Source organism: Ischnura elegans, chromosome 5 (genome assembly GCF_921293095.1).
Source record: "Ischnura elegans chromosome 5, ioIscEleg1.1, whole genome shotgun sequence".
Lineage (NCBI taxonomy): Eukaryota > Metazoa > Arthropoda > Insecta > Odonata > Coenagrionidae > Ischnura > Ischnura elegans.
Genome location: NC_060250.1, coordinates 5,555,980 through 5,583,368, shown reverse-complemented (window position 1 = coordinate 5,583,368; position 27,389 = coordinate 5,555,980). Strand labels below are relative to the sequence as shown.

Sequence of the window (27,389 nt, the reverse complement as noted above, 5' to 3'; positions counted from 1 at the left end):
CGAGTCGGCTTTCGTCAGATAAGCGCCATTTCCATAGGCACTAATCAAAGAGACTGTTGGGCAAACAAAGGAGTTGATGACGTGTGGTGACGTCAGTGAATGGAGGGGTGCGGAGTGGGGGAGGATAGTAATGACAGGGGTACAAAGAGTTTGAATGTGTGAAGGGAGAGGGAGTTGCAGCAATGGCAGCGTAACGTGTGATCAGCTGGAAGTGGTGGGGAGTTGAATTCAAGGAATTGGTGAAGAACATCACATGACATACAGGGTACTATTTTCAAGAATCAGTATTAAAGTTAAATGTAGAGAATACTTGGAAAGCTTTTCTTTCGCTCGTAACATCGGGAATAAATAGCTACATCCCTAGTAAAATAGTAAAAGAAGGCAGCGAACCGAGATGGTACGACGCGGAAGTGAGAAAATCATTGAGGCGACAGAGAGCGTGTCATGCTAAAATGAAAAAAGTCAGCACGGATTTATCCGCTAATGAACGCGAGCTAATAATTAAAAAATATAGGATGACTAAAGCCGCCACGAAGGAAGCGTTCAGGAATGCGTTCACGAATTTTAAAAGAAAAACACTAGTAGAGCAGTTACAGGATAACCCAAAAGCATTTTGGTCATATGTTAGGGAAGTTCAAGGTAAACGATCTACCGTATGTTCGCTGAGAAACGACAATGGAGATGTGTTGACAAGCAGTCACGATAAAGCCAATTTATTAAATTCCTACTTCAAGAGCGTGTTCACGGAGCCTTCCGAAAACTCACCCGAGACCGATGACCATCCCTGTATACATAAGATGCCAGCTATCGACATTAGTACGCTCGGAATAGAAAATATATTGAAATCGCTTAGTCCTAATAAATCACCTGGTCCAGACGAAATCCCTTCTCGCGTATATAAAGAACTAGCCTCAGAAATTGCCCCTTACTTGCAGTTAATATTCAGTAAATCCATCAAGCAACACGAAGTACCTAATGACTGGAAAATCGCTAATGTAACGCCAATATTTAAAAGTGGAGACAAGGAACAGCCATCTAATTACAGGCCGATATCTTTAACGTCCATCTCTTGCAAAGTCCTTGAACACATCGTAGTCACCTCGGTAATGAAACACCTAGACGCGCAAAACTTATTGATGGGAACTCAACATGGATTCAGGAAAAGCAGATCGTGCGAAACTCAGTTAGCGCTTTTCGCCCACGATATTTTAGTCTCCGGGGAAGACAACATTCCAGTAGACGCGATTTTCCTTGATTTCAAAAAGGCATTTGATAAAGTATCCCACGGAAAGTTAATGATAAAACTGAAATCTTATGGGCTAGACGAAGATGTCATTTCCTGGATTAGAGAATTTTTGAGCGACCGCGTCCAAAGAGTAGTATTAGACGGTGCAGTCTCCAATGAGGTTAGAGTCACTTCTGGCGTTCCTCAGGGTAGTGTCATTGGCCCACTCCTATTCCTTCTTTATATAAACGACATTGGCGAAGTAGTGCAGAGTAAGTTACGATTATTTGCAGACGACGCTGTAGTTTACAGAGAAATCCGTTCCAGCAAAGATATAGATGAACTAACGAATGACCTTGCTGCTATCCAAGCTTGGTGCGATGCTTGGCAGTTAGAATTAAATTTGGAAAAATGCGTCGTAATGAATTTCTGGAAGAAAAATAACTCCCTACAGCGTAACTATATCATTCGGGGCACCCAGTTAAAGGCAGTTGAATCCGTGAAATATCTAGGGGTTAGACTCAATAATGATCTATCGTGGAATAAACATATTCGAGAAATAACCGGTCAAGCTAATCGTAAAATGGGTTTTGTTACAAGAATATTAGGAAAGTGCGACGACAAAGTGAGAGAAATTAGCTACTTTTCCCTCGTTAGACCACATTTGGAATACGCTGCCAGTGTTTGGGACCCTCATGAAAAAGGCTTAATAACAGAGTTAGAACGCGTGCAAAGGAGAGCTGCCAGGTATGTGAAAGGTCGTTACGATAGTCTTGTTAGTGTAACTGACCTCTTAGATAAACTCGGATGGGAATCTCTGTCGGACCGTAGATTGAAAAATAGACTAAACCTTTTAGATAAATTCAAGAGCAGTGTCTTTTCTGACGAAGTTAACCATATCTTGCGGACGCCAACGTACTACGGAAGATCAGATCATATAAATAAAATAAGAGAGATAGATTGCAGAACAGACAGATTCCGAATGTCATTTTTTCCTCGATCAATAAGAGATTATAACGGCAGCAATAGACCTCGTAAATAGATTGCATGACTTGTAGTGTAGCCTACTAACCTATGTAAAACTTAAAGCATGTTTCTGAATTTCTATTCTATATTCTATTTCTAACAGCATATAGTAGTATAGTTTGTTATTATACGGGACGTTTTTTGGACGGTGTGGTGTGCATGTGGGAGTCCAAATGCATGCTGCACGCTGGTGATTGATCACCCCCTGCCAAACACCCTAGAGGTGGCTCGCAGGGTAATTTGTAGATGTAGATGTAGATGTTTGTCCCAAAAGTAATGAGCTTCATTTTTTTTGCCACGCGACTGTACAACGCTATCTGTGCGACCAGTTGGAAATGGTGGGGGGGACTCTAAGCTTGTTAGAGACACCTCGTTCAGTTGCATACGAGCGTTTGGAGCGGTAGGACATCATTTCTAGTAAACCTCCGCGCAATGCCTCGTCGTGGTTAGGATGAAGAGAACTTTGGAGCAACGCTATGCGATAAAAAATTGCGTCAAACTTCAAAAGACGGCGAAAGAAACGTTTGATTTGCTCACTGAGGCCTTTAAGGATGATTGCTTGTCGTACTCGCAGGTCAAAAAGTGGCACAAGTCGCTCAAGGAAGGCCGGGAAGAAGTGGCCGATGAGGCCCGTTCTGGGCGTCCATCAACATCGCGAACGGACAATAATGTCACTCGTGTACGAGATTTGCTGAACAAAGACTGCCGAATGAGTGTTCGTTTGATGGCAGAGCAATTAAATTTGCCGAAAACAGATGTTAATGGAATTGTTTCAGAAGACTTGTCCATGCGTAAGATTTGCGCGAAACTTGTGCCAAAAGTCTTGTCCGACGCTCAAAAACAGCAGCGCGTGGAAGTGTGCAACGAGCTGCTTGAACTCTGCGAGGAGGATCCAAATTTCCTTGACAATGTCATCACAGGAGATGAATCATGGATTTTTTAATACGATCCGGAGACGAAAAAACAGAGTGCGGAGTGGCACACGACCTCGTCACCGCGTCAGAAGAAAGCAAGAATGAGCAAGTCCCGCGTCAAGTCCATGGTCATCGTGTTATTCGACGCTAAAGGAATCGTGCACTACGAGTTTTTAACACCTGGGCAGACCGTCAACAAGTATTTCTACACCGAAGTTCTCAAAAGACTCAATCACAGAGTTACCCGCATCCGGCCAGAGATCCGGTCGTCATGGAGACTCCACCATGACAACGCGCCGAGTCACACCGCCTTCGTAGTCAACTAGGACTATCTGACCAGGATCGGTGTTTCAGCGGTGCCACAGGCCCCCCATAGCCCCGATGTAGCCCCGGAAGACTTCTTCTTATTTCCTAGGGTGAAAAGGGAGCTGAAAGGAAAGCATCTGCAGACCCAGGATAACATTTTAAAAAACCACGACGAGAAGCCTTAACAGCATTCCGCAAAGCGAGTTCCAGAAGGCCAACGATGCATGGAAAACACGTTGGCAAAGGTGTATAGACGCGGGAGGAGACTATTTTGAAGAGTATTAAGTTGTATTATTTGTTTCATCAATAAATCTATTTTTTTGAAAAAAAAGGCTCATTACTTTTGGGACAAACCCTGTATTGCATAAAATATTTTCAAATTACTCCAATAAAATCCAGCTTGAATCTACTTAACACCCTTAGATCCAAATTTACTATAAAAAACTAGTAGTGTTATTGGCACCCCTGGTAAAAATCGAACGCTTGCCTGAGCGTAGAGGTAGCGTCAACGGAGAGTTCCACACGTTCCGTGTGGCTTCATTGACTCCCGATTTACTCTCCGAGATTCCTGAACCCCAAACACGCTTCCCTAACTCCTCCGCGGGAGTGCACGGAGAGTACCTCTCAGCTCCGTTGACGCTTCCTCTGTCACCTATATTGGTCGTTTTGCATTTTTGCCATGAAGTTATGCTTAAAATAAAAAACAGTGATTTGGGCCGGAACGACGAAAGAGAGCATATTGCATTGAATTCAGCGTGTTATTTAACTCTTTTATTTTGATCAAGTTATTACAACTCCCCTAAGAACCCGTAAGTATATATTAGAAGAATGTATTCTTAACAGCACATAGTTGCATTCATATCTTTCCTTATACAGTATAGCTTTCGATCTATTCTTTCCTTTGCCGAAATTCGCCGTATTCATTTACCGCTTGATTGGAGGTATACCTTGGCAGTGGTATACTGCACTGAACCTGCATAAAATAGTATGCAAAATGCAGAAGAGGACAGGACAGGACTCTTAGCTGGTGTCTTTGGGGAGGAAGACGCAAAAAAGATGAGGTGTACCCAAGGAAAAAAGAATTGATTTCATTCTCTTTGACCTTCTTGACAATTGCCAAAGGTATTTAAATATCCGTGAAATTAACCTCAACTTCAACATATGATATCGTGTTGACTTAGTTCTCAATATTCTCCTATCATATGAAACTGCTAATGTAATACATGTGATGAAATTTAAATTACCAGCTGTGTACAGAGAGAGATTGATTAAGATGGGCAAACATGCAGAGAATAATGTAGCTATGGAGCAGAAGGAGAAGAAGTTGCCCTGTTATTTGTCCGATCGCTCACTTGACCTCAGCGGTCCAAGAGGTATGGCAATGACTTCAGCCATTAGACAGCAGGACCAAGGATTTTTCAATAGGTCTAAGCAGAGGTAAATTGTTACTTCTTACCATTTTCCGTCGCATAATGGGCGTATAGCCCCGTATCTTATTTCAATCTTCTAAATACCTTGTTCTTTTTTTTAAATTAGCAGTGATCCTAATAGAGGCAAGGAGTTCCATGTATTTATTGACGAGGGAATAGATACATTTGAGAATATAACAGAAATTCCTGAAAATGCAGGTTTGATGGAACCGTATGTACAGTTTGTTTCCATGTGAATTTAAATGTTGTAAATATAGTCTGGTGTATATAGAAAACATGTAATGTATTGTAATAATGTGTGTATTATGTAATGTTGTAATAAATATATTTCTTCTGCTTTGATGAACTTAATGGATATCCTTGAAATGGAAATAATTTAATGCTCCTATTGCATAGGCATATGCATTTAATTTAAGACCAAACTTTAAAAACTTACGCTCCAGATTTGCATACAATTTTTAATATTTTACTTCAATATGAAGATAAAAACTCATGTAATCAGGTCAGTATTTTTCCATTGAATCTTGCCATCTGCAGATGTGATATAGGTAGGTTATTCATTGCATAATCCAGGTAAAGGCTTTTTTTATTTGGATTAGGTATTTGGTGTATACATTTCATCCATTCCTTTTCCTTATTTTCCCAATACAGTTGTCCAGGTATGAAGTTATATTTGTGTTGTGCTGGGGCACCACCATTTTCTTTATTGGACTTTTTTGATATTATAATTATTGTCTTGAGTTTATGGGTGATTTGAACTTCAAAAACCTTGCTTTCACTGGTAATTCAGTAATATTTTACAGTAATTTTCATTCGCTATGAGGCCAGGGTATTTTTAAAATATTTCCTCAAAATAGAATAGAATTAAACTCATAGTTGCCTTAAAATTATATATTTCCTTAGTACCCTAACTGTAAGGGAAGATAGAGCAGTAAGGGATAAAAGGTTGATCATTAAGTCACGTGCTAGTAATCTTCTTTATATTAATGCGACCAATATTTCTTGTTAAAAACAAAATAAGTTAACATTTCAGTTTGACAGAAAAGTGTACATTGCTAATGAATGAACGATTTTCCTTCATACTTCCTTATATATTTGGATACTATGCCTTCTCTTTAAGCATTTATGTTTTTGTTTTGCTTTTATTCATTTTTGATCCAATTAAACTTGAATATTTGTTTCATTAAGTTTCGATTTGTTTTTGATAAAGAATGCTACACAAGCGAGTGCATGACAAAACCTCCGCCTACGCTCCCTGGGCTTCATTCACTCTTCAATCGTTCCGTCTACTCCCCTAGCACTCCCCGCTCACTTCCCATTTACACTGGCTTTACTTTCCTTCTACTCCCGCACGGGAGTCAAACTAACGCTCCATCGCCGTTATGCTAACGCTCCATCTACGCTCCGCCAACCCTCCAGATGGACGCTTCACTTACTCTTCGATGTGCCACTTTACGCTTCCCTGACTCTTGCTTTGCTCTCCGTTGGCGCTTGAAGAACGCTTCATTCACGTTTCGGTCGACTCTTCGTTGACGCTCCCCTTACGCTATTTTTTCGCCAGGGACGGAGTGACCTATAACGGGCATGCGGAATGCAAGAGGATTCCCACATTCACACACTACGGTCAATAAAATATTACACACAATGACAAAATGGAAAATGAATAACATGTAATGAGTCGTTCTAACGAGAGAAAACGTTGATTTTATTAATGAAGAGAGCGTTGCTATCCCTTATAATACGAGGAAAGAATGACATTTCAAATCTCTCGTGTTTGCAGTCGACTTTCATTATTGTATTCTCGTGATAACGTCTACCATAGCACGACGGTAAACGAAGGATATTTCTCACATAGTCTGAGAAAAATCTTTTCTGAATTTACTCAGTAAATTGAGACAATACTTTGCTCTGCGCTCCCGTTGAGATTCCCAATCTTATTCGCCTAACGTATATTAAGCGCTGCACTTCTTGCGTAAAAACTCATCACGAATCCGGTCGCCATACACTAAACGCCATTGATTGCAGCTATATCAGTCCTACTTCATAAGAATCCCACACGCTAGCTGCATACTCCAAGTGAGGCCTTACTCAGTGGCGACGCCAAGGATTACCCCGAACACCCTGGGAAATTTTTTCTGGGCCACCGTATATAAGTTATGTTTGTATCAATGGAAATGAATGAGAGGCTTCCTATTTAATATAAAAATCTGCATGTGATTTTATGATGCTTTAATTTAATTTTCTTGGTAATTATTTTTCCCTGCTCGTAACAGGGGCCCCCTTGGGCCGCCCCCCACCCCGCGCCGCGGGGTCTGCGGGGCCCTTATCGCCGCCACTGGCCTTACTAGAGTCAAGGAGCTTATATCTTTCATTTTTCTGTGGCAATTAATACGGAGAATTCTTTTCACGAATTCCGGTACGCGTGTGAATTTTCCGCACACTTCGCGTACGTGTTAACCCCACGAGTAATGTTGGGTGACCCCCGAGTATTTTACGAACTCGGCATTCGATAGTTGGATCCCGTTAGCGGTGTAACTTCCTCTGTAAGAGATATTTGTACCAAAAATCAGCACCATGCACTTTACTTAAAAAAGTGTATGACGATAAAAACTTTTGGAGTGAGTTTTGCCAATAACAGTACATAGACACAAGTTAATTTAGATTAAATTTGCTGAAACAAGCATTTTCAGGGAATTTTGAATCACGATTTCTATTTCTAAAGGAACAGCAAGTCCTTTCCCTTGGCTTGTGAATTTCCATTCCATTTCTCCAATTTGACGAACCCTCCTCGAACTTGAATTAAATTTGTAAATTCATTTAAAACTCAACATTGGTCTTCCTGAAATCACCTCTGTTTTCGGAATTAAAATGGATTTTCTCCACATTGCCTGAATTAATAGCTGTGCCTGTTACCACTGTTTTTCATTATAAATATTAGGAAACTCGAATAAGTCTCGCAAGAGACTATTTTTCGTGTAAACAGTTTCATGGTTTAAAAAAAGGAAATGCTAGGGATTTTACCGCACACTCTCTCACTCATCATTCAATCTGAATTGTGCTTCGGATATTGGACGTTACAAATACATAACTCCCTGCAAGCTACCTCTTGGGAGTCTGGCAGGGGGTGATCAATCACCAGCATGCAGCATACAATTTAAATCCCACATGAACACCACATGGTCCAAAAGCGTTACGCATTAGAGGAAATTATACTACGATATGCTGTTAGAAATAATGATAAAAATCATAAATATGTATCCGGGTATTCATAAGTTGGAAGGCTACACCACAATTCATCCGTTTGTGGGTTGCAACGCTGCCGTTATAATCTCTTATTGATCGTGGAAAAAGACATTCTGAATCTGTCCGTTCTACAGTCCATCTCACTTATATTATTTACATGATCTGATCTTCCGTAACATGTTGGCGTTCGTAAGATAAGGCTAACTTTTTTAGAAAAGACTCTGCTATTGAATTCAACAAAAAGTTTTAGTCTTTTTTTCTCAATCTACGGTTTGAGAGAGATTCCCAACCGAGTTTATGTAAGAGGTCATAGGCGGATCTATGGGGGGGGGGGGTGCACAGGGGCACGTGCCTCCCACAGAACCGTAAAAAATATGGAAGATTTTATTAAAGTCCCATTATAACTGCGTTCGTTTTTTATAATGAGGTAACCTTGTGCCCCCCCCCACCCCCAGAACAAAATCCTGGACATGGCCTTAGGTGTGCCACCCCCAGAAAGAAATCCTGGATCCGCCCCAGGAAGAGGTCAATTACACCAACGAAACTATCGTAACGACTTTTCACGTACCTGGCAGCTCTCCTTTGTACGCGTTCCAACTGAGTTATTAACCTTTTTTATGAGGGTCGCAAACACAGGCAGCGTATTGTAAATGGAGTCTAATGAGGGAGAAGTGGCTAATTTCTCTCACTTTGTCGTCGCACTTTCCAAATATTCTTTAAACACAACCCATTTTACGATTATGTTGACCTGTTATTTCCCGAATATGTTAATTCCACGATAGATCATTATTGAGTCTAACTCCTAAATATTTCATGGATTCAATTGCCTTTAATTGGGTGCCCCGAAATATATGGCTACGTTGTATGGAGTTGTAATTCTTTTTCCAGAAATTCTTTACCTAGCATTTTTTCAAATTTAATTCTAACTGCCATCAATCGCACCACGCTTGTATAGCAGCAAGGTCGTTCGTTAGTTCCTCCCTATCTTTGCTGGAACGGATTTATCCGTAAACTACAGCGTCGTCTACAAATAATCGTAGCTTACTCTGAACTACTTCACCAATGTCGTTTGTATAAAGACGAAATAGGAGTGGGCCTATGACACTACCCTGAGGAACGATAGAAGTGACTCTAACCTCGTTGGAGACTGCACCGTCTAATACTGCTCGTTGCACGCGGTCGCTAAAAAGTTCTCTTATCCAGAGAATTACATTTTCATCTAGGCCGAGGATTTTAGGCCAGTTTTATCATTAACTTTCCGTGGGGCCAATTATAAAATGCTTTTTGAAATCAAGAAAATCGCGTCTACTGGAATGTTGTTCTCACTGTAAACTAAAATATCTTGAGCGAATAGCGCTAGCTGGTTTTCACTTGATCTACTTTTCCTGAATCCATGTCGAGTTCTCATTAACAACTTTTGAGCGTCTAGGTGTTTCATTCCTGAGCTGACTATGATATGTTCAAGGGCTTTGCATGAAATGGACGTTAAAGATATCGGTCTGTAATTAGATGGCTGTTCCTTGTCTCAACTTTTGAGTATTGGCTTTATACAACAATTTTCCAGTCATTAGGTACTTTGCGTCACGTCATGGATTTACTGAATATTAGATGCAAGAAGGGGGGAATATCTGAGGCTAGTTCTCTATATACGCGAGAAGTGATTTCTTCTTGACCATGTTTACACTGGTTTAAACTGCACCACAGAATTGTGAAATATGTTCGCTCAAGAACCAGAAAATCCTCTCGAATGGCCGTAACGTTGGGATCATATCGCAAGCACGAACAAAATACAGTGTTGGTTTGTTGGAGCAGGAGGATTGGCAGCAGTGACCAACCGCAGCCTCTCAAATAGAAATCCTTCACTAGCACTCACTCCACTCAACGGAAACTTCGCTTCGAGTTGAAAGGACCCTCGCTAAGGTTGCCTCGGTTAAGGCATCACTCACACACATGTACAGCATACCGCGCTCACCCTACCTGCTCTACATATTCGCTCATTGAGGGTATTCGTGCATTCCATTCACCCAAATCCTTCAACCGGGATCCATGTTAAATCACTCAAACAACTCCAGCAGCCACCAGGCTATGACGTTTTTGTAGGCTGCCGACGCTTGAGTAAAATTTTACCCGTTGAAATTAAAAATAATTTAGTTTTCATTAAGTGTTTTCAGTCTCAAATACGCCTTTTAAGTATTTTTGTAAATAAATATGTGATCGGTTGCTCCGATCGGATATGGGAGTCATTAACGGAAGATAACCAAGATTGGTGAGGAGACAATCTTCCTCATTCAAAATTTCACTCGAGTTTTTAAAACGGAATATTACGAGAAATTTGCCGAAGCCCAATTTTTATGAGTTGGTGGCATCATTGAAGTCGATCACTTGCTTGGGAGAATGCGTTTTTGAGGGTAAGAATCGCCCAGGGGATTGCAAACAGCAATGAACCGCGGTCACTACGAGGAAGAGCTGAGACTCGCTCCTCTTGTCACTAACTTGGCTGCGAAATGGTCTCGGCCGTCAGAGAAAAAATCACTCAAGAAAACAGATAGGTACGTACCTAGAGGACTCTTTATTTTTCCCGCTCAATGACAATCGCAACATAAGGACAATATTGCGAAGGACTTTTTGAATATTGTTCCTGAGTTGTACCTTCACGATGTCCTTCATCTACCTCAACCGACTACTCCCCGTACCTCTCCCCGAAATTATCTCCCCCCTCCACACCATATCCGACAAAGAGAATTGGACAAAGAGAGAGAAGCTGTCTGGACCAGCCCGCTCCCAGGTGCTGGCTGATCGCAGCCGCAGCGTCGGAACTCGCCAACAATGACCTCGCCAGTGATCACTGATGAAGTCCCGACTAACCTGCTCTGGGTCTGGCAACGCGGCGAAAATGTGAATCAAGTGGAAGCAAGAAAGGAAGAAAATAATAGCAAACGGTGCACTATATGGAGTGAGGTCCAACGACATGATTTTAAAGTTGAAACAAATTGCCATTTGTATTCGTAAATGCCGAAAGTTGGATGTATCAATAGAATTAAAAGGCATGGGCCATATTATCGCGGGTGCTATGCATGCCACCAAGAATTAAATTTGAAAAAATACGTAGGAATGTGTTTCTGGAAAATAAATAACTAAGCACATCATAGCTATATAATTCGGAGTACCCAATTAGAGACTGTTGAATCCGTGAAATATCTAGGAGTTAGACTCGATAATGATCTATCGTGGAATAAACATATTCGAGAAATAACCGGTCAAGCTAATCGTAAAATGGGTTTTGTTAAAAGAATATAAGGAAAGTGCGACGGCAAAGTGAGAGAAATTAGCTACTTTTCCCTCGTTAGACCACATTTGGAATACGCTGCCAGTGTTTGGGACCCTCATGAAAAAGGCTTAATAACAGAGTTAGAACGCGTGCAAAGAAGAGCTGCCAGGTATGTGAAAGGTCGTTACGATAGTCTTGTTAGTGTAACTGACCTCTTAGATAAACTCGGATGGGAATCTCTGTCAGAAAATAGGTTGAAAAATAGACTAAACCTTTTAGATAAATTCAAGAGCAGTGTCTTTTCTAACATTCCGTCTCACGTCCTTCACTTGGCCCGTAACACATTCATTCTTTACCCTTCGCTCCATCCGTGAACCGTTGGCCAACCCCAATGACGGGAGAGTGGCTGAGGCGCTTAGGTCGAAGGGAGTGCCGTGACGTCATCAACTCGTCTGCGAAAGGGTTAAGGCTGACGATTTTTCGCCGCGAATACCTCGAGTCTACGGTCCACTGGAGTACTTCAACTTGCTTCCATCTCCGAACGAGAGCCACCAATTTCTATGAATTGTCGCAGTGATGGTTAAAAAACGTTCCCCATTTGATATGTTTTCCGAGCCGCTCCGCTCTTCCCGAGCTAGTCGCAGCGACAAATCGAAGACCACAAACCATTCGCCGCAGATGACGTCAAGACTTTGCGGCGTCCGATTCTGAGCTCCTCCCCTCCTCGACCTCGCGTGGTTCATTGATTCTTTTCTATTACATGTTTGATTTTTTGAGAGAAGTGATGAGACTGAATCTCGACCGCCCGATTGATTGATTCGCCTCGTCCGTTGGTGCGAGGGTGGCTCTTCACGAACGGCTGCCGCATTTCCCATGTTTGCATGCGTATTAGAGAGTGGCTGGCTGTAATTGGCCCAGCAAATGAGGCGCATCAATTAGGCTCTCGAATATCTGCCTCATCCTCCGGAAGAAGACGACAGCAACGCCGGCGAAACAGTCGTCAGAACACGCCCTCACTGCAAAGCGACTATAAAAGCACTTCACCTCCCCTCCTCACCCCCCTCTCCTTTCGATTACATATATAAGGAGCGAGCGACATGAGGGAAGGAAAGACGGAGGGAAACCCGGTGTCAGCCGGCTCTTTGCTCAAGGATCGTCTGAGCTTCGGATCCGACCAGCGGATGGCAGAAGTCAGTCAACGAGAACAAATGCCCTCCACAAAGCACTCGCCCAGGGATATATCGGGGAGCCCATGAACGCAATCCTCCGCCACCGGGATCAGAACCCGGGCTCTCCTTGTATGAGGCGAACACCAAAAGAGAGAGATCTGATCCTTGACGGAAATAAACGCTCGCTGGAGAGTTGCTAATGACAACGATCCGTGCGACACGGATGCGTGAGACAGGAGCAGCGGAGAGCCGCGCGGCAAAAGTTAGTGACGTCATTAGCTCATCCGAGAAGGGGTTAAGGCTGTCGATGTTTCGTCGCGTATATCTCGTAGAGTGGGATCCAAGTACGGGCAATATGCTTTTATTACAATATGCAATCACCGTCGATTATGAAGGGAAATCCGTGGACGAGACCTTGCCTCTTTATTTACAAACTCTTATCGAGAAAAAAGATAGTTGAAAACGGGAGCACCCGCTGCCAAACACCTCCTGGAGTAGGGATGCGTCATCAAAGGGGGGAGGGGAAAAGGGGGCCGCACCCTCCTCCCGCCCCTCCCGCAAAAATATTTTTTTGTTAGTGGGGAAGGGGGATGAGGTCGCGTGCTTGGCCAATGGGAGCGCTTCCCCACCGCTTCCCCACCCGCCGCACCGCGGCAGCACCAATCTTGCTCCAGCGACGGCCGGCACGTTCACTACGGCAAACGGAGGCGCAGGTGAAGCACGTACCGCGGAGACAGCGAAAGCATCGCACGACGCGCGAATCCATTCGTCTCTAATCCGAGTGCAAATCGCCGCTGTCTGGGAGTGCCAGTTTCCTCGTGGAGTGATCGATCGATACTTTAGTGCTCTGCAAAGTGTTCTTCGTGGATTTCATCAGCGCAGTGAGACCAGCGGCGGAGAGAAGGTGAGCAGCAAACCCACCCCACTGCCGGCCGGCCGCCAGGTGTCTCGCCCGTCGTCGCAGACACGAATCCTGGCGATCCGGTCGCATCAGCGCGATAGCGGCCAATGTGCTCGGGGAAAGGGAATCATGTCATACCTCGTCATTCCAAACAACACACTCCAGCATGACTGCATCTCAAAAACACACGCCAATCTACTAACCTTCAATTGACTCGTCTTTAAAAGATTTATTAGCCGGGTGTAAACGAAACAAACAGTATGGGGTGTAATCGAAGTAATGGTAGGGTGGCAATGAAGTTTTTTACCGTCATCTAAGAAACTTTAATATTACGTACGGCGATTCGCTAATGTTTTGTCACTCTCATCTTCCGAGGATACATCTAATGCCTATTAATTCCGACAGCATGTCCTAGGGAGATGAATATGGCGCCGGCGCGCACATAAGTGATTTGGTAAAATGAACGTGTCTCCTGCACTCCCACGTTGGGTCTCAATGGATCGATGGACATCGGGCGCAGATTCTTCCGATATCCGCGGGGTTTCCGTCGTCTTTTGTTCACCGGCCCGTGCACGTTCCCGAGGGGTTGCGACTTCGATGATTAGAAGGGCAAGGGATTAGACACTGGCTGTGGAAACATTTAGTGCTTAAAGTCACAAGAAAATATTAGACTGAGCTTTAGTTCGGAGATACAGCGGTCGTTACACGCGAACCCACCCGAAATCACAATTCATTGAAGGGGAGGGAAAGATATGCTTCGACGAAAATAAAAGTCTTCATCAATCGGACGTTCTCTCGTAAATAAGAGAACGGCATAACTGCCACCCTCCTTTCATTAGTTGGTGATGTCACTAGAGTGCTGGTTCTTTACGCACAATCGCTCACAAGGGTGTAGAATACAATGCGCATAGGCGGTGACCCGCTCTTCAAGAGTCCGTGACATCACCAGATAGTAGGTGCATCTCATGCTCCCGAAGTCTATTGTAGCTAGCAACTTCTGGTTGCGTCCGATGCGTCGTTTTCTCATTACTGATTGTTACGTCGCGTCATACAACTTCTGTGAGTGGTCTCCTGAGTGTACCAAGAGCACACCTCTTAACACATTCAAAGGGGTGGCTATAACTCCAAGGATTCTACACTTAATTTTTAATCCTCTTGGTGCAAACCTTTTATTCGGGGTTCACACGACGTTTTTGGTCTACGCACGTAATTAGCAACGTTGTGGAGCGGGGTAGGTATACGTTGTTCCCGTGTGTGGTACACGGAAATAATTTTATCCATTGTCTGCTGTTACATATGTATACCACCATCATACCTGCTTTGTTCCTTTAGCTAAAAATCCTGCCTAGTTTCCCACGTCCCTGTGTACTATTCTTCCCGAGCGTCGCCGGTTGGCCTGCTATTCAGGTTATATATAAGTGTTGGCTTGGCATCATTATTTTACAGGAAATGCGGTTGGGCTCATTGCGTGTAATGGCTAGTCCGATATATTTTGGTGAAACCCGGAAAGAGCGTGGGGCATGAACTGAAGGAGTGGATCGATCAGATCTCTGCTCACCACATTGTCTGGTGAATGCCAACATTGCGAGAGAATGCACGGCGTGACGGGCGTGATACATATTGGAGTGCGATCGGACGCGATAAGTATATTGCGGTTACCGACGGGGGCGAGTAGTGGAATCATTTGAGTTTTCGATTTGAACTCTCATGCCCTGCTTCCACTCTAACACTTCTCCTTTTCACTCCGGCGTTCAACGCAAGCGAGGGAATCGACGTAGAACGATCGTGAAACGCCATCGTTTACTTTTATGAACTTTCGTTGCCTTGACAACCAGTTTCATTGTACACTATTCGTAAGTCAAACCGTTTCAAAATGCCCGGTGTCGAATTTGCTCCTTGCTAAGAACAGTATATTATAGTTATACACGAATCGTAGAATTATTTTTCCATAATTAATTCGAAAATTCGGTTTCTTTCGTAGTTTATTCTCTCTCAAAACTCAATTACTAGAATTTCATGCTGCGATTCTTTCCTTGTTCTTTTAAATTCTCGTTTATTAAGTTGCATCATGAAGGAAATTAATACTTCCAGAGATCACTTTATTTCAAAGTCGGCTGAATTTGTTAAATATCCTTGAATCAGTCTTTCTGTCGTCGTAAAAGCATTACTTCAAGGAGGTTTACCGTTCCCATTAGCTTCGTTCGGTGGCCACTCGCCGTAAGGAAACCCGCGATTCATTCAAAATCTATGGAAGCTAATAACTTTCCTCCAAAAAATGCTAATTGCGGTGGTCGACTTGAGTGAAGCATCCACTATCAAGGAAGGAAATCGGGCGGTTTTATCTCATGGACATAATCAGGTGCCAAGACTGATACTGTCTTAAATACTGCGGCCCCATACGCATTCAGTACTTTCGATTCAAATTTTTCTTGGACTCAAATATTTTATTGGATTCAAGCATAACACATACCCCAAGAGGCGAAGATTATACCAGGAAAATATTATTCTCTTTGACTTGCATAACATTTCTCCTGTGGAATTTTCACATCTTGCTTGCGATATCGTTGAGGTTAACCGCTGACTCTTCCGCACGAGTTATTTTCCACGAATTGCTGCATGCAATGTTATTGAATGGTCGGGGTGGTTTGTCATTGAAAAGTCGAAGCCCACGTCGTCCTCCAAACTCAACGCGTTGGTCACAATGTAAGTTGGGTGATAGCGTGCAAGATGTGAGCGGGAATTCGAGAGAAGAAGTGAGACTGGAGCCAAAGCGATCCACTCGCCCTTCAACCAACCCATGTCGTATTTCAGAGAGCGAGTAACTCAAGCTCAATTTTTATGTGTACAACGACAGACGAAGCCATTGCGGTAGTTTACAGTTTTTACTGCGGACAAAATATGCTGTTGGGTTTTTTTTCGTCAGTGTTGGCTATTCACTCGATTTACACTAGTCTCTCCCTTGACTGGAAGGAGATATGTTGACATTAGAATACTTTCATCGTCGAATTAAATTTAAAATCAGGGTGAATTATAAAAGAGTTTCAATATCCCGTCGTAAAATTTCAATTCCATCTCCCACACCCGCGATTATTTCTTAAAACACGGTAATACTGTTTCCCAACGACCACTAAGCAGTTAAACTTGCTGAGGATGACTTTTCTAGTAATTTACGCTTGAAATGATTCCTTTCTTCATGGAAAAGTTATATTGCTTGTATTTTGGCCCTCAAGTCCTTAGACCATTGTTTGTGTTCAGTAGATTGTTGGGTAAACTCCCAGGCAGAAAAATCTCACCAACCAGGAGCCGAAAATGCTCCAAGCACCGACTTCGCAGTGCCGCTGCACACAACAACAAGCACTCGTCGATCGAGGGCCTTGTTTGGTGCGTGACGGTCGAGTTTTCGGAGTGAAGGGGTGCGCGAGCTCTTCCCGCAGTGTAGTTTTCAGTAGTAGAGGGCATTGGAGCTGCCCTTCCATCATCGGAAGGAAAGCACTTGAGAGCGTATCCGTACGTCTGCTCAAAAAAATCATTTTTGCGAAACTTTTCTAAGAGTCGCGTCACGTTCAATATTTTCAAACCTCTCATCGATCGGGGTGAGCTGGGATGTCTGATAGACAGGTACGTTTCGTCCCTCGTAAAAGGGGCAAGGAAGTGGAAATTTGGTGATTCACCGTGGAGGTTACATTTGTTTAAGAAGCGCCACGTTGCATTTCAGTTGTCTCCGCAGATAGATTATTTGCTTTCCCGAAAGGTGTGATCGATTAAAATGATTGCTCTGGGGCCGTATTCTGTAACTCCAAACCGATCGGTGCGGCAACGATTCGTCGGGTGCGATGTCACACCGACTCCCGGTAAGAAGTCGTGCGATTCTGTACGAACCCGATCGGTGCGGCACCGACGAGAGGACGGGAGATCGTCGGTAGCCGTACCGACAGCAAAAAGGTGTCGATACGGCCACCGACTAGTGGGTTCATGAACTCCCCGGTGCGCATTGTACGTTTTATTTTGTTTTTACCTCATCACCGAGTAAATAATGAGGTTTGCTGCAATGTTATCTTTTTCTGCCCCTTCGAATACGCCTCTATAATTCACTGTGTCATCATCTATATTGATTACCTTGACAGAAATATAAGATATTGGTTAATAAACATGAGGTTTGCTAACATATAATGACTTTCTTTCATTTATGTTACCACTTTCACTCGCTTGTAATAGGCTTTATTTCTCTCTATCATCATTTCTTTGCTCCTTTGACATAAAAAAGATATTTTTGATTAAATATGAGTTTTGCCGCAATGTTATCACTTTATATCACTCTGAATAGGCGACTGTTATTTCACTCAATCATCAATTTGGCGTTTCTCTCGGCATAGAAATAAGATCTTTTTATTTAAGTATGAAGTTTGCCACAACGGTATCAGTTTCTTTCATTTGTAACAGGCAACTATATTTTATTTCATCGTCAGCCATTGATTCCCTTGACGATAAAAGGAGATATTTGTTAATAAGTATGAGGTTTACCGCAATATTATCATTTTCTCTCACTTGGAATGCGCAACTTATGCATATGTATTTCACCCAATCACAATTTATTTACTTCCTCGTCATTACACTTCTTTTAATTACACCCAGCTCCATATTTTTATAACAATTTCCTAACTTGTTCCTCTAATATGATATTTGCTTTTGAATCCTACGTTCACGTTCCATGGTATGTTATTTTCGTCTGCTACGGTGCCAATGGCATAACCTTCCGTTGAAAACATTTAGACGGAACTTACTTAATGACAACTATATTACCAAATCATGAATAAATAGCATTATACGGAACCAATATTAAAAAAATGAAACTAGGATCTTAAGGATAGTTTCAATAATTCATTCCAGCATCAACAATCTCCATCACATACAAACTTTATTGTGATGTTGTAATATTGTTTCCTTCGATTCTGTAGGTACAGCATTGCTACCACACATTATATAAGCATTGTTAACAACTTATCCAATATCGATTATCTTAATCTAGCAATAAGTCGTAATTTCCGCAAAGAAAAAGATTGAGAATGACGACAACAAACTGTGCCAATGAGTCTTCACTTGTTTTTACCCTTCTTTCATTGGTGGAGACACGTTTAACTTCGGATATATTCGGATTTTGCCTGTTTGGGAAGGAGAGGGAACCGTACCGACTGGATTGAAACCGACGACCTTACAGAATCGCTGAAAGTGCCGTCGTCGGTACGGAAACCGTTGTCGGTACGGAATGATGTGCTGTCGGTGGGCTGGGAAGGGAAACCGACCGGTGCGGTACCGACGAAATACAGAATACGGCCCCTGCTTAGGTTTCATTCCGTAGGAAAATAATAGACATGGAGCGAAATATGCTAATTACCGATACCCATTCCCCACCAATTACTTTCACCTCTAACTTTTCGTTATTTATAGCTCATTTGTTTTTTTATTTTGACTTTGCGAGCAGCAGTGGTAGGAGTGCGTGGCTCACGACGGAAGGGTACCAGGTCCAGATCTCGAGTGAAGCCATAAAACATGAAAACAGTGCAAGTATGAGGTACCCAAGGGAAAGGAACTCTGCACTATTGTGAAATTCATGCGCCGTGGTTTGGTTTACGAGGCTTTTAAGCAGAGAAATCATTGCGAGATTACTGGTAATTCAAAACACTAGTACATACTGTATATTTGCGTTTTCTGTAACGCCTGAATTCCTGAAGTCGCTCGGTAATAGCACATTTCGCTGTTGCGTTGTGATGAAATAGATTTGGCCAAATGCCGCCTCGCACGCCATCTCTTAACCCAACCAATGGAAGGAATTTAACAAAATTTCAGTAAAAATAAAGGTTTAAAAAAATCTGTGCATAAGTTGAATTATAGGTTTTTTCATAATTAATTAATATATACAATTGTTGCGGGCGTAACTTGGTAGAAATCCATAATCGCACGAATAGAAGGATCAACAACTTTGCCATTTCCACATAGTAATTTATTGAAACCGACCATGGTTTCGTTACATAGTAACATTATCAAGGTGAAAAATGCAGGTAAATTGACAGTATATATAGCAGAAGGTTGGGTTGGGAAAATTACCAGGTTTTTTTGTTATTTCCGCAAATCTCTTCGAACCTTCGAGAGCCAGGAAAGGAATTGAAGTAAACAAAGTTCTTAACAATATTATTTTGTTTTTATCAGGCAACATTAAAGAACTGAAGCAGAGTATAGACAATGATTTGAGTGGTAAAAAGCGTTTGAATTTTGTTTGCGAATTTTTTTGAAGGCGCGATGCCCAGAATGAAGAAGACGGAAATTTTAAAAGACGAAATTGTTTTTTTAATACGATGGATTAGTTTCGATAAATACCTAAACGTATATAGCCGGTCGAAAGTTGACTATTTCTGCTAGAGTAATGACAATACAGCGTACACTCTGACAACCACACCCGCAGTTTTAAATTTCGTGGTAAAAATATAAAAATCTTAAATTTTATCAATTATTTTCGAAGGTTTCCTCGCTCATTCACACAGTATATTTTCTTTGGAAGGATGGCAAACAAGTCATAAAATGAATGCGCTTAGTCAAAGTGGCTTTTCGTAACAATGGCGAAGCGCATGGTAGCCGTGAGGGGCATTCCCATTGCCTTTAAAAGAAATTATATTTATGTTGAGGAGTATGAAGTGATTAGCCTTCAATATTTCTGTTCGGCGGACGCTCATTCCATCATTTGAAAGTCAAAAGGCCGACTGACTCTAAAGCCTGCACCCATTCTAATCAAAGCAAAGCGCTGCGTGGAAATTTAGGAAAACTATCGTTTTCTCCTGCTCTCTTGGCATTTGATTATTGAGATTAAGTCGTTGTTTTTTGACGTCAAAAAGTGATCCAACTTCATTATAAAAAACTCCCAAATATCCATTGAAACAATTATCTCACAGATAGTACAAAAATAAGCTCTGTAAAATACTTATTAAAACTAGCTTACCTCTCACGAGAATTAATTGCATCTCAAATTTGATAGAAGGTGTTGTCACCACTGAAAATGAGCAACAGCCAAGTAACTATTGACTCTGTCGCCAAATCAACTGCGTTTGCAACAAAGTAACATCCTTATGATTGGTTGTTTGGATTAGGGTTGCAATGTAAGGTTCTTATTATTACTAAGCAAGGGAATGGGGGTCACCAACTGGTTCAGGGTCAGGCATTGGTACATTTACCTTACATGCATTAACAATCTTTACTGTAGTCATTGTTGCCTAATCAGTCTCTCTGATTACCCTAGATGGTCGCCGCTGATTCGTGATGGTCATTCCGTGCTGCCCCCTTAACGGGTTAACGAGCCCACCGCATCACGATTGAATTCCTCTCCGGTGTCGAGAGTCAAAATTACTGATCATATTTCGTATTCAGGTTCGGTTTTTGAAACGTCGTCGGCACAAATAAGGATCTCAGGGTTTTCCTTGACAGGTCCTCACCGTTGCCGCAAGAGGGTTCTTTGAGCTTTGTCTGAGTTATGGGGGGGGGGGGGGGGAAGAGAGGATCACCGCCTCCACACCCCTTCATGAAAATTGCGACCGTTTTCTGTGGCTATTTTTCATTCTTGGCAGGGAGAGCAAGTCCATAGCTTTTTCAATTTGTGATTCAAAATCCCGCCAATAGTGAGTTGCTCCCCATCACCGTTCAGTCCTGCTTTGCCAACAACCTAGATAAGTCTACGACTCAATTTGACACAGATATGTCTGGGAAGGCATTTTCTAAGCAGTTTCGCGGACATACGCCGACGGCAAACCACTATTGGTCCCTGCGAAGTAATGTGATTTCAATCAGCGTATGATGATCCATGATTTAATAGAGTTTTTGTAGTACTTTCAGAAACAAAGGAAGAAGAATCATAGTAGTATGCCATAAACACTGCATATTAGTATGTTTATATATTTCGTGCTCATTAAGCCATGGCAGTTAAAAAGCCTTAATTCAGATCATGCGCTGAAACTAGCGGTTGCCATCTTTCTCTTTCAGTGACTCAACCTCGCTGACACTTAACGCTAACCACTGCGATCTTCGTTTACATTTGTTTCGTTATTTAGTGCTTTGAGCTATAAGCATTACGTGCTGCAATAAAGTTGTTACGTACATTACGGAAAGCCCCGACAGTCAACGATATCAAATTAATGCGAATAAGAAAGCCTGGAAAAAATGGTGTTCCGTGCCAAAGTAGATACAATGTAAGCAATTACACTGAGAAGTACCTAATATATTTCGTCGCCACGTCTTTATCATTGTCGCCGTCATCAAATCAATAAAAAACATAAGAAACTATGACAACAGAGCACTCGATATCGATTCGAAAAATTTGCAGCTTCAATGTCTATTTTTTTCGGCAAGTACTCCACTGCGAGGCCACTACAACACTAGCAATCAATCCCATTTTCCCAAAATCGAACCGCAATCGGGTGAGATTTGATATTTCCTGCGAATTCCGTTCTTCCGGCTGCGGCGTCCGCAGACTCGTGTGCTCCAGTGCACCTCCTTCGTTTCGCCACAATCGATAATCGCCATTTTGGCGACCCCGTTGCGATCGCTGCCTCTCCACACACATTCGCGCTCTTTCTCCCAACAATGGGATGTGCTTTATACGGGGCGCACGCGCACTCTCGCCATTCAGTGACGACAGAGAACGCGTCGAGAGCTTCATCGCTTCCACGCCAGCCTCAAATGCATCAACCCTAACGAGAAAGTGTTGGCAGAGCCGCTCGGCGGATGCTCCTGACAGCAGAAACACGAGTGTTTTTCGCGGTCATTTTCATCATCCCATGGCCGACATGCTGTGGCTTCTGCCGGCCAGTATCTTCACAGTGAGCTGAAGTGCAGCGTAAGCCGGTCGCGTCGTTTCATTTGTGCGTAGGTGCGCATGGCTTCGCCGGCAAAGGCACGCCTCAGCACCTCCACATCATGCTGAAGTGTTTCTTTTCCATTCCCGAGCCTCTGTTATTTGTGCGTGTAGGCATTTTGCACGCATGCGCAGCCCAAGTCGAAAATGAATGTGGATCGGATCAATGACTCTCGAATGCTAGCTCAATGGAAGGCGACCTTTGTGTGTTGGGGTGAGAGAGCCAACGGCCTGCTTGCTTGCTTGCTTGCTCCGGGACGTCAATCCTATATTAGTCAACAAATTCGTGGAACGAGGAAGCCACGAGACGCAGAATAGGTGATCCGTTACTTCCATACAAAACAAATACTCGAACCCTGCTCTCCATCAAGTGCGGATGAAATGTTTAGTGCAGTTTCATTTGAAAATAAATCAGAAAAATAATCGGCTTGACCGCACAGTTTTTGATCGTGCTGAATCGCATTAAAAATTGTCGACTGTACGTTACCGAAAACCGATGACCCACGGTTTTTTTTAGGTCTCTGCGGCAGGCATTCTGTCACACGCAAATTCTCACATTATTCCCGCATTACATTCCCTCAGCTGTTGGGACAATGCGGTTGAAGATACATCAAACAACTTTCAACCTTTTGCAATAAAAAGATATCATTGGGAACGGAAATATTGTGCGATCACGCTGATTCTATCTATGGTTTTATTCTGGATCAGCTAATGCGCCATCCTACGATGCATACCTCGCAATCTTTTGAGGGGGCTTTCTTGTAACTCGTGCTTATAAACCTGGAAATTTACTGACTTTTACTTGCAGAACACGCTCGGAAACCATTGCTTGTGAATGAAAATTGACTGTTTACCGCATTACTTTCTCACGTGTAATTTTTTAGACCTAATGCAAGCAAATGTTAACAAATCCTTAGGAGGTGGTTGATGTAAGTGAAGGTGCAGATCTTCCGGGATTTACTCCACGTCGGGCCATATTTCTATTAGGAAGAAAGAAAATTCTCCTAATTCTATATTTCCAGAAATAGAAAGGAAAAATCTTGCAGCGGACAGTTTCGCCGGCGTACCAGTCGGCTTCTCAGGTTACAGCAGTAACGATTTTCCGCCTATAATTTATCCTACTTGCTGCTCATGTTTCTGACACTTTGCTCCTTTTCGGCGATTGTAGTTGTAGCGGAAGTAAATCTTCATATTTAAACTGAGTGAGTGAGACTTAACGTCGATTCCTCTGCTTTAAGCAGCATACTCAGGAATAAATGCATCTGCTTACCGAGCCCAATTTCAAGTTTTCGCAAAGTTTCAGAGACAATGGTTTGAATTACACTAATACGCAACATTGGGTTGTTTTTAAGTGAAGAGAATATTTGCGAAAGGAATATTTTCCGCGGAAATCATGTTCAAAATTCTGTGCCACGTCAGATTTCCCAAAAAAACACGAAAATATGAAGAACATACTAATTTGTTTATAGCTCCATGGCTAGGTGTGTCAAATATGTTATCTTAGGGATGAAATGAATGTGTCAGCGACAGAAAAATTTGACAACATGTTTGACATAAAATATACAGTAATTAATTGTTGAAAATTTCTCTTGTTAAAGTGCCCTCGACTGTCAACCATCAGTTGGCTATTGCGAGTACGGCTCATCTTCTTCTTCCTTCCAGGATTAGGCTGCTAAGCCTGTTCCGTGTCCATATCACCATCTTTTTCTTGGTCTTCCAACACTTCTCTAGCCAGTTGGTTGATATTCCATTGCATGTTATGGAATTCTTTCATTTGGCTGTAGAAGTATATGTTCCTTCCATTTGTGTTTGCATTCTTGTAATTTATCAGTAATTTTCTGGACACCCAGTTATCTCATATTTGAGTATTTCTTACTTTATCAAATCTTAAAAATTTCATTTCCGACGATTCTATCTGCCTTAATTCATTATTTTTTGGTTCCCAACATTCTGATCCGTAGAGTAGAGTAGGGACTACTCCCCTCACTTTATAATATTTTATTTGTTTCTTTTCTCGTTTTATTTTTTTTCTTCTTTATTATTTTATTTTTATCTTCTTTATTTTCTTTCTTACTTTTCGTCTATGAGTTCTTCAAATTGTGCCACATATTCTCTGGAAAGTGTTAACTTTATTTTCAATATCTTTGTCTTCGTCGTATGTTATATCGCATCCTAAGTATTGGAAATGCGACGATTGCTGCAGGACTTGGGCCTCAATAACAATTTTTGTTCGCATCGGGTTGCTTCCTTAAAATACCATAGTCTCTGTTTTGATTTTTGAAATTCTCGGTGTACGGTTCATTATTCCAAGTATTTTTTAAATGTTGAATGACCACATGAAAACTATTTCCATGTCCTCAGAGTACCTTTACAGACTTTTTCCCTTAGACTCAAAGCGGATGCGTTTGGATTGAATTGTGAACCTTAGGAGTGATCCTCAGCGGCTGAGCCTTTGCGAGGCCCGAGGTCGTCTCGAGGAACACTTTGATTGATTCGCTCCGTAAGTCTCTCCACCGCTTCACTCCACTTGTAGCAGCGGCAGCCAAAGGGCAGACGGCCAACCCGAAAAAACATTCCCATCAAAAGAGAACTCTATTGTGACACTATGCTCCCTTCCAGCGGCTTCTCCTGAACAACATTCATGCCTCGAGCCAAGAGTGAAGGATTACTTAATGCTGAAAGAAAATGCACTGCAGTACATCTCTTGAAGAGGTCTTCGGACCATGTGGATGGACACGGAACCTCTCAAAAAAAATTTTCAGAATACAAATTGCTGTCAGACACATCAAACAAAAATGTAGAAACCTGGATACGAGACAATCTGAGGAGTAATTAGCAAAAAGTAGTTCTTGACGGAATGTAGTGAGGGTGACATCAGGTGTCCCACAAGGAAGCGTAATCGGCCTCTTTTTGTCCATTCCATAAAAGGAGCCTAATACAAATGACCTCGGATTCCGAATTTGCAGTAAAATACGTATATTTCCTAGGAACACTGTCATCAATGGCGAAATTAGCGAACACTTTTAAATTCCATCATCACATCTTACTAAAGTTCATGCGTGGAGCCAAGAGTATTGACTATAATTTTAATCTGAGCAAATGTACTGCGGTTCATTCGTTGCGCTCGACGTCTAAGTGTCCTCATGCATGTGTTGTGGACTGTGTAAACATATATGTGTCAGATTAAGTCAGAGGTAGGGAAGCAATGATAACTTCAAGTTAATCGTAGAGGACACACGTAAGAAGTATTACCAGAAGATCCCCAGAGAAGTCAGAATTCGTCTAACCTTCCGACCTTCCAGCATTACTGGGCACATAACTGAATGACAATCATAACGAAATTAACTAAGCTATCACATGAAATATCAGGTTTTAAATCGCGGTGAATTCTGTAGAGGTGTTTCATCGATCGCGGGAAGAAGGAATTCTTGAACGCCTCCATTCTCGAATGTACCTCCCTGATCTTGTTCTCTTCGTCCGATCCACCGCACTAAGAAGGATCTCTCGAGATATCCTCGGCGTCTTCCGCAATCATTAGAACAGCAAGCCAACTGAAGTGTTAATTATAAGATGTAAACGGCGCTCAGGCAACGGGCACCCCATGAGGTCAGGCCCATCACCAGGACGACGAATGGAAATGCAAGAGGCGGTGAGGAGCCGAAGGGCTGGAGCATGGGGAACAGCGCGATTAGGGCGACGCGGCCCACCACCAGAGAAATCGAATTCACTGTCGAGGATTGAGGGCCGGACTGGGAGAAGGGGGGCCCTCGGCCGGGGCACGCGATTGGGCCCTCATGCGGAAAATTTCATGTCAATTCCATGTCCGGAAATGGATTTTTACGCATTTCTGGCTTTTAATTACTAAAAGAAAGTTAATAAAAATAGCAATTTAGTCAGAAAAAATACTTTAAAAAGTGCAAATTTCAGACCTTAATTATTTTACAGTAAAAATCTTAAAAAAAAACTCCAAAATAAGCTTTTTAAATAACCCTTTCAATAAAGAATCAGGCTGTCTTTATTCTTATGATCCCTTTATTTTATACAATCTTTTTACACTGGATATGTTGTAAATAAAGCAAATTAATGAAAAATTAATAAACAAAAAAAAGTTTGACACGTTGATTGTCACGATGACCTCGATGACCTTTTACCTCCGTATTAACCTTGGAGGTCAATTAGGGGATGATACGGGTATAAGGACAATACCATTCACTTAGGAACCATTTAAAACCCATACATCGACACTTTTGTTGGTATGCTATTCATTTTGCCACCCTTATAACCCTGGCTGTGACGTTACTGGGTCACCGGTTGAATTTTCGTAAATAAAAGTGTTATTTTCGGTTTTATCGTGAATCGTTTTATGAAAATCTAAGAATTGACATCTTGGTCAATAAATTTCGTCTATTCTCTATCTCGAGTTTTTTAGCATTTAAACTCCATACGGCAAATTCTAATTTTTGGTATGGGCCCACATTCTGAGGTCAAAAGGTCAAAGTTGTAAAATTTTGCTCACACTCAACAAAACTTAGGAATTTTCGCCATAAGGATGCCAATTTTCATGAATATTGCTCGATTTAAAGTTACTAAAATCAGAGGTCAAAAATTACACACGACCTGTGGGGCAGTATTTATGAATCAACGTTCTGAAATCAGTATGTGGAACCATAGAGTAATACACTCTCTGTGATAGAACACAAGATGTCACTCGAGATAGCTTCTAAGCAAACTGAGGAGATTTATTTGAGCGGGCGACCAAAGGCACGAGGAGCTCACATTCCGCTTTCTCAACGCATTGCATGAGTGCCTGTGCGCGTGGCGAGTAAGACTTTCGATATTTATCGAGTCGTCGATACTTAAGAGTAGGCTTAGAGGATGCTGGTGCTGATTTCAAGTGCCAGCTGAGAGGGGATGACGATCGTCGGACGAGGGAGGCCTCTGACATTGAGGCTCGCTGCCAACACACTATCCTTTTTCAACACTCTTTTTATGTACCCAACCAAAACTAATTCGC

The 27,389-nt window shown here is 42.2% G+C and overlaps 2 protein-coding genes across 2 annotated transcripts in view; both read left to right on the top strand.

Moving 5' to 3' along the window:
* Nucleotides 1-2,702: 2,702 nt before the first annotated feature.
* On the top strand, nucleotides 2,703-3,194 carry LOC124159606 (protein GVQW3-like). The gene has a single exon (XM_046535530.1). The coding sequence runs from the start codon at nucleotides 2,703-2,705 to the stop codon at nucleotides 3,192-3,194; it is 492 nt and encodes a 163-aa protein (XP_046391486.1).
* A 10,071-nt stretch (nucleotides 3,195-13,265) lies between these two features.
* The window catches only part of LOC124158458 (sodium- and chloride-dependent GABA transporter 1-like), a 93,769-nt gene continuing 79,645 nt past the window's right edge, over nucleotides 13,266-27,389 (top strand). The window contains exon 1 of the mRNA XM_046533552.1: nucleotides 13,266-13,485. The gene's annotated coding sequence lies outside the window, so the exon portion shown is untranslated. The remainder of the gene's footprint in view (nucleotides 13,486-27,389) is intronic.